Raw genomic sequence first — 16,246 nt, 5'->3', positions numbered from 1 at the left:
CCAAAATATTTTCACATTTTAAAAAAAATTTAAATACTTTTCGTGTGAAAAATACTGGAAAACAAAATTAGATTTCTACCTGTTTTCTCAGACAGGCAGCATGTATTTAGTTACCAATAAGAATTTTTGATACACCAAATTCTTTAAAAATAAAGCATAACTGGGCACACACACACACACAAAGCAAAAACCAAAAACAACAAAAAAAGTAGCCATTTAAAAAATTTGTCTTTCTCTAAATACTCCTATATATTGTGATTTGAAAAATTAGGTAAAACTTGATCGACTGAGAAAAAATTGACCTAGGGTTCATTTCTACGTTGAGTATCTATAGTTATCACCGTAAAAATGTAAAGCCAAAATTAGTGTCTCCATATGTGGGCTGATTCTTAGCCCATGTAGATGGTCACTGTGCATTTAAAGAATAGATTTATATTTAAAATTATTTTAAGAATTATAAATAACTATATTTTTGTAAACATTTGTAAATAAATATAGAACTTGATTTCTAAAATTTAACTCTAGTTATTAAAATAATGGATACTATGTACTCTTATATCCCACTTTAGAAAAACCTAAGAAATGCCAGAGGACTTGCTTTTAATGATAAGTTTGGTGTTACTTGCTTTAGAAAATACTTTTATTTTGCCCAAAAATTCACCCCAAATTATATTATCAACACTGTTATTTAGATGCACACTTCTCTGTGAATAGCTAAGTTATTTACTACTCCATGTCAGAAGAACATAGTTATTTCTACCTGTTGTTTCTTTTTAAAGTTTCTTATATGATTCAAGATCTAAGATCTAAAGAACATAGTTATTATTTATAATAATAGCTACTCTTTTTTTTAATACATTCTGTGTTTTAGGCTCTTTGCTAAGCATTCTAAGTACCTTATCTCATTATTCCTAACAAACTTACGAGGTAGGAATGACTATTGGTGTCATTTTACAGATGACGAAACTGAGGTTTAGGATATTTAGGATTCTAATTTCCATAATAGTATCCCTCCTGCTCTACTATATGTAAATAATGCCTTGCAAATATAATTTTTTGAAGCACAAGATAAATGAACATGTTGCCGTATCACTCCTGTTACGGGCGAAAAGAAATACATTTCAGGTTTGCCTTGATTTGTGCTTAGCCTAGAGTGTTTGGTTTTTCTGATCACAAATGACTAAATGAAACTGAGTGTGTTTGCTAATTTATTGAAATTAGATATATAATTTATTTAACTTCAAAAGTAAGTCTGGAGAAGCTTGCTCAGTGAGGCAGCATCAGCTGCATTTTGAGCAAACTTTCATAAGCAATGGTCATAACTTGCTGAGAAGAATGGACACTGGCAGGCTGAATCCTTGGTTGCAAGCTGACACTTTAAGGGAATGTTCTTAGCAAAACACTCACTTCAACGGAAATTAGGTCAGCCTTCTGGAACATTTATCATGTATACCTGTCACCAGCAAGACCCAGTCCTTAAAGTGAACTGAGATCACAAGCATTGGTCCCTTCTGCTCTCAGTTGCAAAGGACACTCTAAACCAATAGTTCTACAAATATCTGAGCTTGGCAGAAACTCCCATAAAACCAAAGCCAGCGCTCATATAGTTGCTGTGGGAATTGAATTCCTTAATACTCTGTTTATAGAATTTTGAAACAGCAAATGGATTCGGTCTGTTCTGAAAAACAATCTGTCCCATGGCTTGTTTGGAATAACATCTAGAGTTGCTATAGATGGATGTAAGCAGACAACCCATGTCTGATTTGGAAGTCAGTTTCACCAGCCTCTGTCTGTCCCATACCTCATAGCCAGGTTGGTTTTTGCCCGACTCGAGGTATTATTTGCATAAAAGAAAGGCCACCTTCTACTGAAGCTAAGGAGTTGCTAATTTGGTATAGAAACTAGAGGAGTTAGCAAAATCCAGAGCTAGAGGAGTTAGCAAAATCTGGAGCAGTAGAAGTTAAGATAGAGTGTATGGTAAAACCAAAACAACACAAATGAGTCATAACCCAATGTCCTTTCAGTAATCATGTGGCATCATTCTGGTGGTTTCAGAACCGTGTCAGCAAGTATGAGGATCCTACAGAGGAATTTGAGATTGTATCTGGGTCGGTTTAGGTGCATTTCTGCTCAATGAATGCCACTCATTGAGAGTCTTGTGGATTGAAATAACCATGTTCACCAAGCAGTCAAATCTCTCTATCTACTAGGTTAAGTTACCTTATCTTCGAGAGGAAATAATTACTTACCTCTTCATATGCTCTTGTTGGGTAAACACATGTATAGACGTCACTACAAATTTGCTAATGAATATGTGAAATTGCTTGAAGGAAAAGATGAAATTATTGACTGTGTGTTTAAGAGTCTATCTATGCGTCTCAAGAAGGATAAAAAGACTACGTGGGTAAGAATAAATGTTTCATCTCTCTGCCCATTTGTCCTACGTATTGCAAAGACCCACCATTTGGTGCACACTGTACAAATGGTAGCATTAAAAGGGTGAGAGAATGGGGCGCCTGGGTGGCTCAATCGGTTAAGCGTCCGACTTCGGCTCAGGTCGTGATCTCGTGGTCCGTGAGTTCGAGCCCCGCGTCGGGCTCTGTGCTGACAGCTCAGAGCCTGGAGCCTGTTTCAGATTCTGTGTCTCCCTCTCTCTGATCCTCCCCCGTTCATGCTCTGTCTCTCTCTGTCTCAAAAATAAATAAATGTTAAAAAAATAATTAAAAAAAATAAAAAGATGAGAGAACTACAGTTCCCACTTTCACTGAGCTCTCATTTAAGTCGTGTGTGTGTGTGTGTGTGTGTGTGTGTGTGTGTGTACATGTGTGTGTGACACATCCTTAAACAAAAAAAACAAAAAAATGATACCCTATGTGAAATCCCATGATAGGGTTATTTTGAAACTCAGGAGAGAAACTCAAGCACTTTAAGAAGTTTTGTCTTTGAAAAAGTAGGTTGTAAAACAAAGTTGTTTTAACCCTATCCATAAGAAGGATGGGCCGGATACATATGGAAGCTCAGAAGATTGGAGGGGCTGAAGGAGAACGTGGGTATGGAAGAAATCTACCGATGATTTCTTGTTGGAAGAATTAAAAAAAAAAAAAAAAAAAAACAACCTTTCATTATCACACTCTATTAAGCCAGGACCAGGAAACAATTTCTAATCAGCACTCCGATCTGGGCAGAGATTGTGCAGTCTTTTGTACGAGGCCTCAGATCCGTGTTCTCTATTCACACATGCTCACTTCCAGCTGTTGTCACTGAAATCCCACATAATCTTTCAAGGTCAAAGGGCAGTCACCCATGGCTGCTGCAGTTAAAAGGTTATGCTGATTTCTGTTGTCAAATATTGGCCCTTTTCTCTTCCAATCACTCCCATTCTACTTTTTTTTAACAAGAAAAATCCAGCCTAGAATTGTATTACATGACTTTAAAGTCTTAAAAGTGTTTCTCCATTGTGCTAACACGACATGGCCTGAACAGTGTAATTCATTCTGTTATATTCACAAAGAATTTTCTGGTACTTCTAAAATACTTTGTGTTTGTGCTAAGCCAGCAAACTTCAAAGTGTAGTGGCCCACACGATTTGTGGCATGCTGTAGTACCTGCAGAAATGTATAATATAGAGTCTATAATTTAATAAACGCTGTGAATTATGGCATCAGTAATTAAGTAATTGCCGGGTAAGCGGGCAAGAATTGCATGAAACGAGTGACTTTTAAAAACATGAAAGCTCTTTGTATTTTGTGGTCGTAAACATTAACTAATTTTATTATATATTTGGAAAACTACATCTACCTGTTTGTAATTTTCGTTTTCTTTCTTTTTGTACTCTTGGACAAGTAATTGCAAGGATTCTTTTAAAATATATCGCTTCAACTCATCAATGATTTTCTTTCCACGCTTGGTGAACCAAAATCAGTGTTGAGTGTCTTAAAATTAGCACATGGCCCCTGGTCATCTTCTTTCCTTGTCATTGCGTGTGTCCTCAGGTGGTTTAGCAAGCAGGGCTCTCTGTAATGTTTCACAGCCGTGTGAATTAAACCTAAAAACGAAGAACAGGACAATGCACATTAAGGTTTTTTCGCTGTTTTACATCCATAAACCGGGGTAGCCTTCGGGTGATTGAGTTTCATGTCTGTTTCAGTTAAGGTAATCAGTTTCTCATGTATTCAGGGAATAAATTTCCTTATTTTTCCTCCAGTATATGTATGAGTTCATAAACAGAAACTGAAGCTATTACAAATAGTTTGATCCATTTGTAGATTACCAGGTATTACTGTCCAAGTTTAGAGAAAACGTTGATTCAGAACATAAAAACAATAAAGTTGCTTAAAAACCCATTAGTTCAACACCAGGTTAATTAAAAAATACTTTTAAAAAGTACCTCTAAGTACATTAAAAACAACAACATAATTTAAAAATATTTATAAAATACTAATTTTATAATGCTTATTATTCTTAGGAATTTACTTTTACTTACATGAAGCAAAAATTTTTTTTTCTTTTCTTTAAATTTTTTTATGGTGCTTAAAAAAATATTCTGTAAAGCAAGTGTTTTCTGTGTTCTTATATGCAACTAATTTGTTGGGTCCACTTGCAAAGTATTTATTTCTGCTTGTAACAGGCCCTGTAAATGTAGGATTCCAAATGTTTAGGGACAATGAGGAAATTGGTCTGTTGACCTGACAAGAAAATGAAAGAAAGGATATTTAGCCTTGAGGAGAGAAAATTAGAGGCTGAGGGACTATCTTCAAATACTTGAAGGGTAGCAAAGTAGAAGAGAAATTAGATTTATTCTGGCCTGTTCCAGAGGATAAAATTGAGGTAAAGAGGAGAAGTTATGGGAAGGCAAACTTACCTTTGTTACAATGCAATGATGATTGCTCTGTTACTATACGATCTTTAGAATATCTTTGCTTCTAGTTCATTCCACATTGTCATGCATTCAATATTTCCAAGCATGCAAATAAGTAAAAATCATTTTTCACTTTTTATTTAGATGTTTTGCTGTTAGACATCGTCCTTTAATTAAGTGCTTAATCCTGTAACTCAAACTCATAAAACCTCTTTATGTGAAGTCATTGAGCAGTCAAATTTAATTTAATGAAATACTACACTTCCCTTATTAAGTGCAGGAATTGGTGAAAAGATATGATAAGGCCTTTGGGTTAGACTGGATAATCAAGTCTCCGGTATTATTTATGATGGATTAAAAACCAATAACATTTATTATATAAAGAGAACTAAAGGAACCTGTGTTCTAATCCTAAATTCTGCCACTAGCTGTGTGACCTTCAGCAAGTCACTTAACCTCTCTGAGCATAAGCTTCCTTTCTTTATAAAATCAGACTACTGCCAACTACACAGAGCTGCAGCAGGAATTGGAGCTAATATGTCTAAGTTGCTTAGCAGGGGGCCAAACACATAAATACCAGATAAAGGAAAGCTATACTTTTGATGAAAATTAATATGATCTTGAGACATTCTGGGAATGAATTTTCAGATAAGCAGCCTACCTTACAACACCTGTCACTGGCTGGATCCACTTTCCTAATGTAGGTATGTTAAACCTACATGTCCTTCGCCCTTGAATTAAAGTGTGAATTTGCTTGAAGAGCTCAGATTCTGCTTTTCCCTCAGCACATCAGTACCTAAACCAAGTGGGGAAAATGGGAAAAGGAGAACAATCTAGCTGAAGAACAACATTTGCCAAAAATAAGTGGTATCCTTGTCAAGTTAGTCGAGAAATAGGGAGTTGAGTAATACTAAGAAACTCTATTTATTGCAGGAACTCTCAGAGGCTTTAACATGTGAATATTTGTTGTCATTCTCCAAGGGTGGGTATGATTGTGTTTCCTGAGTTTATTTTACTATGGAAATCTTCATTTTACGTATACGTGTATCTTTGTACTTATTTGCTTGTGGTGGAGGATTTGGGGAGACTGTTGCACATAACACATTTTGGGAAGTACTGAGATGAATTCCAACGTGAAGGATAGAACGTATCAAAATTTGGAGAACAGCAGGTGGGATATCTTGGCTTGCCACATAGAGAGCATATATTTGGGTAGTATTGGAAATTACTTGTTTATATCTTAAACACTGGAAAGGTGTACCACAGGACAGATCTTGAAGGGCTTTAAATACCTAGCAAAGGAGTCTAAACTTAGTTCTCAAAGAAATCATGAAAAACTGATGGGCTTTTTTTTTTTTTTTTTTTTTTTTTTTTTTAATCATCAGACAAAAGACACCACCCATCCATCCATTCTCTCCTTACTGTGCTAGCAGATTAACGTGGAGAGAAAATGCCTAACAGGCATCACAAATTTATGTGCCTACAGGGGCCTTACAGATCATTAAATAAATGAAATACAATAAAGAGTATTGGGGAGTGTGGTACATTTGTAAGCTCATGCCCAGTTTAAAAACATCCATATGTAAAAAAAAAAAAAAAAAGAAAAAAGAAAAAAAATTAGTACTGTGCTAGCCAAGCAAAATCTGTCCGCAGACCAGAATTGGCCTGTGGGCTGCTAATTTGCAACACTTTAGATTCTAAAGGGAAAGGTTGGCATTTGTTGGTTAAGGTAAGTAGTAGGCTGCTATAACGAAAAGAAAAAAAATACAGTGGTTTAAGTACACTAAAATCTCTTTTTCTTTTTTTTAAATTTACTTTAATTTTTTTTATTTTTTGAGAGACAGAAAGCACGTGAGCCAGGGAGGGGCAGCGGGAGAGAGAATCTATTTGTTTAAAGTTTATTTATTTATTTTGAGACAGAGAGCAAGCAGGGGAGGGGCAGAGAGAAAAGGAGGGAGAGGACCCCAAGCAGGCACCGCACTGTCAGCGCAGAGCCCGATGTGGGGCTCGAACTCATGAAGCGCGAGATCATGACCTGAGCTGAAATCAAGAACTTAAACTGACTGAGCCACCCAGGTGCCCTGAATGAAAGGGAGAGAGAGAGAATCTTAAGCAGGTTGGTTCCATACTCAGCACAGAGCCCCATGTGGGGCTTGATCCCACAACCCCGGGATCATGACCTGGGCCAAAATCAAGAGTCGGACGCTCAACCGACTGAGCACCCCCAGGCGCCCCTCTTTTTCTTTTTGTCAACTCTTCCAGGTGAGCAGGCTGAGTGGGCAGGGTGGTTCTACTTCACACTGTCATTCAGGGTCCCCTGCCCCTTCGCTCCCTCTGCCTTACTGCTCTGCCCTCCCATGGGCACTGTCTTTGTCTTCATGGTTGACACTGCTCTAGCTCATAAAAAGAAGAAGAAAGAGTGTCTAGGGCAGGAATTTCTTTTCAGACAGGTTGGGTAGGAGTTGATTGTATCACTTCCGTTGACTTTCCAAGTAGTGGCCACTTCTGACTGTAAAAGAGGCTGAGAACTATGGTCTGTAACTGTCAGTCAAGGATATGTATGGACAACCAGCAGGCTTGACACAGGACATTGCAAGAGTCTTTGCTATAGCCTTTCCTAGAAAGGTCTTATAAAAAACCCCATTTTGTTTGTTTGTTTGTTTGTTTATATGGTTATATGCTTATTTGTTTGGTTATTTATTTATTTACTTACATTTATTTATTTAAGTTCAAGTTATTTAACATACAGTGTAGTATCGGTTTCAGGAGTAGAACCCAGTGGTTCACCACTTGCATATAACACCCAGTGCTCATCCCAAAAAGGGCCTCCTTAATGCCCAGCACCCATGTAGCCTATCCCCCCACCTGCCTCCCCTCCAGCAACCCTCAGTGTGTTCTCTGTATTTAAGAGTCTCTTATGGTCTGCCTCCCTCCCTGTTTTTATTTTTCATTCCTTTCCCCGTGTTCATGTGTTTTTGTTTCTTAAATTCCACATATGAGTGAAATCATATGGTATTTTTTATTTTTTTATTTTTAGAGAGAGAGAGAGAGAGAGCACAAGCCGGGGAGAGGGGCAGAGGGAAAGGAAGATAGAGAGAGAGAGAATCTCAAGCAGGCTCCATGCTCAGCACAGAGCCCAATGCGGGGCTCTATCCCACGACCCTGAGATCATGACCTGAGCCGAAAATCAAGAGTTCAACATTCAACCATCTGAGTTACCCAGGCACCCCTAAAAAGACCCAATTTTGGATAAATACATTAGTGAAATCTTGGTGTAAACATGTTTCTTAGCTAGGAGCATATCCCCCCCCCCCCCCCATCAGCCCCCAATAGTAAAGACCTTGTGGTGTTTCTTCTTGAATCCCCAGGGCCTAGGACTGTGCTTGACATATAATAGACATCCGGTACATATTTGCACATAATAGACATCCGGTACATATTTGATGAATGAAAGCGGTAAACCAAATATTGACTTTATGGATATGGCAGAACAAACAAATTAAAAACACAGATTAGTGTTGTGTTTTTATCGAATAATAATTGGATAATAGTACCTGAGCAGGGCAGGGAAATTTGGGGCAACAAAAAAAGGAACCAACAGTACATAAGTCCCACGACCCATACTTCTAAAACCTTATCTTGTCTCACTCTCCTTTTCAGCTAAGCCTACGTTATTCCCATACTAGAGACAGTTCCTTGCTGTGTTGTGATAAACCAAAATGACAATCATGACATATCCAAATGCATTTATAACAACCCTTTTCATCTGAGATTCTCAAAACACAAAGAAATGTTATTTCTTTGTTTTACACATTCTCAGACACAACTTTCTAGACATAGAAGTATTATGGTCTCATTGCCGGTCCAACAACCTATGTCATTCTTTTCATGTTTACTGTAAGCAGACTACTGAGTGAAATCTCCACCGTTGTAAAGATTAATCACACAAACAGAACATCTATATATTTTTATTACTACTGCATTCTTTTTAGTAGATGTCTGAATTTTTGGCATTTGTTGTAATATTAGGAATTATTCTAAAAATAAATAATATCTCAAGTGTTATCCAAGAATGGCAGAATAATTTAAGTCGTCAATGTATAGTCAAAAATGAGACCCAAAGTTTAGAATTTGGGCTTACTGGACCACCCCATCTTTTAAACACCTGTTTTCTGGGGCACCTGGGTGGCTCTGTCGGTTGAGGATCTGACTTTGGCTCAGGTCATGATCTTAACGGCTGGTGAGTTCAAGCCCCACATCAGGCTCTCTGCTCTAAGGACAGAGCTCGCTTCGCATCCTCTGCCTCCCTCTCTCTGTCTCTCTCTCTCTCTCTCTCTCTCTTTAGCTCTGTCTCTCAAAAATAAATGAAAACATTAAAAAAAATGTTTAAACCCTGTTTTCTAAGATATTCCAAATCTTGGGGAGCCTGGGTGGCTCAGTCGGTTGAGCGTCCGACTTCGGTTCAGGTCATGATCTCACTGTTGTTCAGTTCAAGCCCCGCGTCGGGCTCTGTGCCGACAGCTCAGAGGCTGGAGCCTGCTTCAGATTCTGTGTCTCCCTCTCTCTGCCCCTCCCCTGCTCGCACACTGTCTCTCTCTCTCTCAAAAATAAATAAACATTCAGATACTCCAAATCAAGAGGACAGAAGTAAGGTGTCACTAGAGGTGAGCCAAGAATAATTTGCACTGTGCTTTAGAGGGCTACTAAGTCAGGGTACCTCGAGTCGCTCATCTGGATCAGTAAATGAATATTTCTTACACACCTAGACCAAGTGACTGTGCTGAGCTCTGTGGACAATGTACAATCACAACCTACAACCCTGCCTTGCTGGTTTTTTTGTACCAGTGTGGAGCTAAGACAGATAAGGTAACTCTCATGTAAGGTAGAAAGAGGCTATGACGTGAGACAGGTAGGGTAGAAGTTCTCCTCAACAGTGTTGGCTGAGCACATGTGAAGTGCCCCGACTGTAGGGAATGGGGAAAGTGTAAGAGCCACATTCCCTTTCCGTAGGTGGCTCATAGGCCAGTGGGAAGGTTATGCAAGGAGAAATTAAGTCGTGAAGGTAGACTTTTCTTTAGAGGACGAGCATGTAACTTCTGTGAGAGCAGTGTCCTCAGGATGTAGTCAGGGTCTGTCATCTCTAATACTTTCGTGATATAAATGCATGAGAACAAGGGGAACCTTTTTCCTTTGGAGGAGCCCAGACGCACAAATGTGGAAAAGCCCGGTCCTTGGCTTATCTTTTCCTAGTGATGGAACCTTATTTACCAAGGGGAGAATAGAATAGAGAGGCATTCTTTTTGATGAAATGACCTGTGTATTGCAGTTTGCATCCTAATTAGCCAGATGAGATTTGATGATTCAGAGCTGAGAGCCCTTTGCTTAACAAGACAAACAGAAATACCATCTAGTGTGTAAACTTTCTTCCTCAGATATATCCTCTGCTTCATAGACATTCAAATTTCCTTTCAAGGCCAACCCTCTGGATGGTTGTCCCCAGCTGTTTCTTCCCCTCGACCTCTGAACAGTTCTGCAAGGTCACCTGTCTCTGCAAATCGAACTTGTTTCCTTCCCTGCCTGTTAAAAGGTAGATAGATGTTCAGTCCCTTCACGAGATGAGATTTGGTCCCCATACTATGGCATTTTCCCTAATAACTGCTGATATCATCGAGGCAAAGAGAACTGCTTTTCCTAACCACCCATAAAAGAATTTAGCTTTTTATATTTCTGCCTCTCTTAGAAAGCCTCATCTCCCCACTGTGAGTATGGCTGACTCCAAGGTATTGAAATCTATACTCTAATTGGGAATTCACTGAACAAGACTTCAGTGAATGAACTTTTTTGGCCATTTCCTATACAATGAAAAAGATTCTGCTCCTCCTCTGAAACTACAATACAGTTGCTTCTGAGCAGTAGTTCAGGATTGGAGGAGATCACTGCGAAGTTCGGGTTTTCAGCTAAGACATATTTAACGAAAGTATGTTTTGCGCTCATTTCTGAGAGGCTGTATTCAAAATGTAAATCTTGGGACCTTTCAGGGATGTTTAATCAGCTTTCCAACCGAGGATCTTTTCATGTGAATGTTGAAGGTTGGAATTACTGGAATTGACCTTTTTATTTTCTTTTCCATTTTTCTCTCATCTGGCAATAAAGTAGAACACCCAGATTAGTGTTATTTCCCTGCAAGTCATTTTTATGACTTGGTTTGTGTTAGTGAGAACGAAATATTAATCTGCTCAGGTTTGCTTAGTAATTACATTAGACGTGTCACTTTTTCCATCATTTCTTAGGTTTCATTTCTCGTTGCTGTCTTCCTCTAGAGTTCACCAGCGGGTTTCCAAATAATTGGTGAAGGAACAAAACTAGTTTCATAGTCCCTCCAAGTTCCATGGAATGTTTACAGAGACCTTTCCCCAGGGACCCTTTATAGACAAGATGGTCACATCAGGGCTTGTACAATCATTCTACTTTTTATTTTATTTTTTCTGATTATTATACATCCACATATAGTTCGCCTTCTAAATTATACACATTCTACTAAAATAAGCCTGAGGGAGCAGGTTGCTGAGAGCACAAGGAGGATCCCGTTGTGATTTTTGTGGCGACTTTATCAGGATCACACGAGATTCTAGTTGAAGCTTGGGATTAGACTCTTTCGGGGGCGGGGCTTATGTCCATTAAATCATGCTGCCCTTTAACACTCTAGTTTAACTCAGTCCCCCCAAAATAGGGACCACAATCACAGTAGGACAACCCCCAGACATTTCTCAGCAGAGGACCTGATGGCACCTTCTTGATTGGAAGCTCTACCCTGCATGGATGGTCTCCTCAGTCCTTGTCCTCCTTAGTCTGGAGGGATGGTTTGGATTTTTCATTTTAATAGTTTTCAGATGTACAGTAGCTCCATCTTAGTTCAAACTGTATTGCTAGAGATGAGAGAGAGAAAGAGACAGAAATAAGTTCTGTCAACATTTCTATAAAAAGGAAAATAAACATCCTCAAGCCCAAATTGAGTTGTTTTCCCTCAGAGGCACCTCTGGAGTGCTTACTGCCGACCAGGCACTGTGTTAGGGACCTGGGGGGCCTGGAGACACAGAAGATGCTCTTTCTCACAGGGCTCACAGCCTAATATGAGAAAAAGACAAAATGACAGTTCAGTGGGCTAGCTCCTAGATGAGAGCCATACTCTGCAGACCTGGTCAATATTGAGGAAAGAGAAAAGGAGTCTTTGCCAGCAGTGCAGGTGAGCAGAGAAGGCTTTTCATAGAACGACAATAAGGCTGAGTCCCAAAGGACAAGTGGGAGGTTGGCCAGGCAAAGAGTAGGAAGGACAGACAGTCTGGGAAGAGGGAACAGTGTGGGGAGAGGAGTGAACCAGGGCGATGGTAGAAAAGGCATTCCCTTAGGCCCAAGGGGGTAGGGCTAGAAGAGAGAGAGAGAGAGAAGAGATTTTTTAGAAAATGAACCTAGAGAGGAAAAGAGATGCTATGTCAAGAGTGGTATGCCATATGATGGAATTTATACTGTGCCCTGAGTTCTCTGTGGGGCTCTGGCAAGATTTCTGACAGGGCAGTGAGCTCTGAATGCATTGGATTTATCTCAGATTACCCAGCATCTCATTCTTTCTTACCCCAGGGCCTTTGCAAATTACTAATCCTTCTGCCTGAAGAGCTCTTTCCCCATCTTTTCATGACTTTCTCTTTGGTATTTTTCAGATGTCAGCTCTTAAGAGACACCTTGTCTGACCACCCTTTCTAAAGTGTTTCCTAATTGTTTCCTTCATTTCATTTATACCATTTATAATTTTTAAATTTATTCATTTGTTTTATGTGTTCAGCTGTCTCTAATCTTAGACTATAAACTCCCTGAATGTAGGGACTGTATCTAGAGCACCTAGCACAATGCCTGGATCACAGTAGGTGCCCCCAAAATATTTGTGGAATAAATAAATGAGCCTTCAGATTTGCCTGTGAGGGACAGCTCTAGCTGCAGATTGGACAATGGACTAAGGAGAAACCAAGACTGATAATAGAAAACATAGTTAGGAGGCTGCCCCATCTGTCTGGTGAGAATCGGGAAATGTCTGGGCCAGTCATGGAGGGAGTGGAAATGGAGATGTACTTGGAGTCAAGAAATGGTAAAGCGTGGAATCAGTGAGGAAGTTGGATGTGGGTTTTATAAGAAGCAAGAGTTAGGGATGGCCCCAAAACATAGAAAGCATGATGGTGGTAGATGGTTCACTAAAGGAGGAAATTCCATAGAGTCAGAACAGATTTTGGGGAGAGAAGAAAATGAGCTCAACTTTGGACATGTTGGGTTTGAGGATACCTGTAGGCTATCTGGGTTTAAATATCCAATAAACATTTTGAGAGAGATCTTGGTAAACGGCCAAGATTTGAGAGTCATTGGCCGACAGAGTCGTTCATCCACTCATTGAACAAATACTCACTTACTAACTGCTTTGTCCCAGGCATTAAATACAGTGGTGAATGAAACAAACATTATTCTAGTTTTTGGAAACATCCCAGTCAAGACTGGTGACTGGTATCATGAAAATAGAGGAACTAGCTTAGGAATACACCTTTTGAGCACAAACCCCGGGGAACACCACATCTAAGAGGTGACCTTACAAAAGAAAAGGGGCCATCAAGAGATGATAGTTTGAATGAGCGCAGGTGTTTCTCCCTCCCAAGTCCTTGCACCCAACTAAACTTAGTTTTCAAAATATAGTGCTTGCTTTTTTGGTGGCAGGATTGAAGTACACGTGTTCGCATTCACTCTGTACAGAAATTCTTGTTAAGTTGTCCTTAAGGAATTCCAAAGGTTGGAACTGAGACAAGAATCAGCCCGCAAGCAAGAGACACAGGCAGAGATAAACAAGAGCTGGAAGTCAACCCAGAGTTTCCCATTCAACTATGCATTTCCTTGTCCTTGTTAGATGTGTTTTAAGTCAAACTTAATGTACATTTTGGTTGGATTCCCTTTGTCAGAGTCCGTGGGGTTAATGCAAAGTCAATGTCGTCACAATAGAAAGAGATGTTATAGTCTGTTTTGCCAAGACCAGTTTAGAGAATTTTGACTTATTTGCTTATTTTTACTTCTCAGTTGTCTTAATCCAAGAGACAACACCTCAGGTGCTTACCAAATAAAAGTCAATCAAAGACCTGGGTGGGAGTTGTTTTGAGAGTTGAAATTTCTTAAGCACATCTTCAAGTGAAAGTTTGCCCATTTACTTTAAAACGCAATTTGTATGTAGCTACTGCACATTCTAAAAATTAGAGCTGTTTAATCTGAAATATCATAGATTATGTTTGATACAAAAATTAACTGAAAAAATTTTAAACTCAGCAAAAACAAAAATATCTTTCTAATTCTAATGCAACCAAAAGAAAAAGAATAATTTGTACATACCTTTATAATTCTCCAAACATAGTGATTTGTTGCATGTGTTTATGTGTGTGACATTTAATGAATTTATTGGTGTATAAACCATACCACAGGTAAATTTGCTTCTGCTTAGTAGTGGGTAAAATCTATTTTTTATCAGTAAATCTTATATATGGACTGTTTGTCATGTATTCAGTGTTTCTTATGTTGCATTTCTTAAGGTATGTTTCTAATATCAAAGGAAAGTTGTTTTTGAAAATCCCTTCGGCCAGCTTCTTGTTTGGCCCTAATTTTAAAGCAGGTGATTATGCTCACCCTATAGACAGATCTCAGCTAGATTTTACCTATGTGAGACTCCAAATCAGAAAACTTGAGAGGCAGAGAAAGAAACAACATATCATAAGTTATGGATTCCTTGCTATTTATAAGTTTTATATTCCTAAATGCACCATAAAAATAAATAAGCAGTTGATAAGAGATGTAATAGATATGTTAAAGGAATTAATTATATCCAGCAAAAATAAAACAGATGCAAATTCAGAGATTGCCATTTCGAACCATTGATTTATTATCTTTTCTAAAAAAAAAAAAAAAAAAAAAGGACTCAACCCACCCACTCATGAAAAAACTCTTTTGTTTGTGCTCAGAAGACTTTGTTTTCACGTTTCAAGGGTTGGGGTTTGCTTTTTCTACAATGGCTTTTTAAAGATTCACCCTGTGGTGCCTCTAAAAATGAAGAGAACATCCTTAAATCTTATTTGATTTGAATGAATGGATAGCTAATGCTGATCAGATGTTTCTTTAGAGAATAATGTTTAAAATCTGGTATGGAACTTAGGTATCCTGGCTGATTCATAGGTAGGCTGTTTTCATCCCAGCTGTGAAGGTCTCAGAGATCAGCCAAGGTAACCATTTATTTTAAATCTTCTTTTGTTTCACATTTCCTGTTGTTTTTTTTTTTTTTTGACCATTTCAAAAATCACCCAGTTGTGTCATAGCTTTCCATGACCCCCAGATTCAAACCAAAAAACCATCTATATAACGAAGTGACTGTACCCTCCCACGTAAACTCTAAGTAGAGCAGAATATGAAATTAGACCTTGCCTTTTTTAATCACAATGAAACTAATATTTAGAATTCTCTTGTCAAATGTCTTCTATTTATGACACTGTTTCTTTTGTTTTTGTTTCCCCAGGACATTTGGGCTTCCAGGACAGTTTTGTCACATCAGGTGTTTTTAGTGTGACTGAGCTAGTAAGAGTGTCACAGAGTAAGTATAATTTTGCTTTGATTTGGTACACATTTGCCTTGGGTTTGTGCTTACTTTCTGCCTGGGCCTCCTAGAGACATAAATAGCTTTCAGAATCCCTTTTTCATTCACCCATTGGAAGAATTTCGCCACGCAGTTTATTTGACAGCCAAGAATTTAAATCAGGAAAAATTAAATATCATTTTAATGTGAGACATAGGGAAAGAACTGAAATCCTGACTGTCTCACATATTCCCTACTTTATAGTGTGAACCTGGTTAAAAAAATTTTGAGTCTTCCCTGATTTCTAAGAAATTCTGCATTTTAAAAGAATTTGTTTTTGACCTTTAAAGAATGCTAATGCCCTCAGCATGAGTGACACAGTACAGCATGATCATTACCCTGTTGTCAATAATCACCAACAACAATGAATTAAGAGTACCTGTCACCACCCTGTTCCATTGATCAAAAGGGTCATTGATTATATTTTTGCTATGACATAATCCAGACAGTCCAAGGAGAAGATATAGGATATTCTGTCTCTGTGTTTCTCTCCCTCAGTCTCTCTGTCTCTGTCAGTCATACACACACATGCGTGCGCGCGCACACACACACACACACACACACACACACACTGTTGCCTTCCCTCAAAAAACATCTCTGTTTTTATTTAAATGCATACCTACAATGACTATAGTGTCATAGGTGGCAATAACAAGAGGAAAATTTAAATATCAAATGTTACAATTTTA

General features: G+C 38.5%; 1 protein-coding gene across 11 annotated transcripts in view; it reads left to right on the top strand.

Annotated features, from left to right (window-relative positions):
- Positions 1-16,246, top strand: part of NFIA (nuclear factor I A) — a 571,401-nt gene that overhangs the window by 426,831 nt on the left and 128,324 nt on the right. For all 11 annotated transcript variants that reach the window (XM_053894638.1, XM_053894628.1, XM_019449090.2 and 8 more), the window contains exon 4: positions 15,441-15,515. In XM_053894638.1, the coding sequence (XP_053750613.1) occupies positions 15,441-15,515 (75 nt within the window). The remainder of the gene's footprint in view (positions 1-15,440; positions 15,516-16,246) is intronic.

Source organism: Panthera pardus, unplaced genomic scaffold (assembly GCF_024362965.1).
Source record: "Panthera pardus isolate Hobbes unplaced genomic scaffold, ASM2436296v1 HiC_scaffold_11, whole genome shotgun sequence".
NCBI lineage: Eukaryota > Metazoa > Chordata > Mammalia > Carnivora > Felidae > Panthera > Panthera pardus.
Note: the sequence above shows the minus strand (reverse complement) of the source record. Positions and strands in the feature narration are given on the sequence as shown.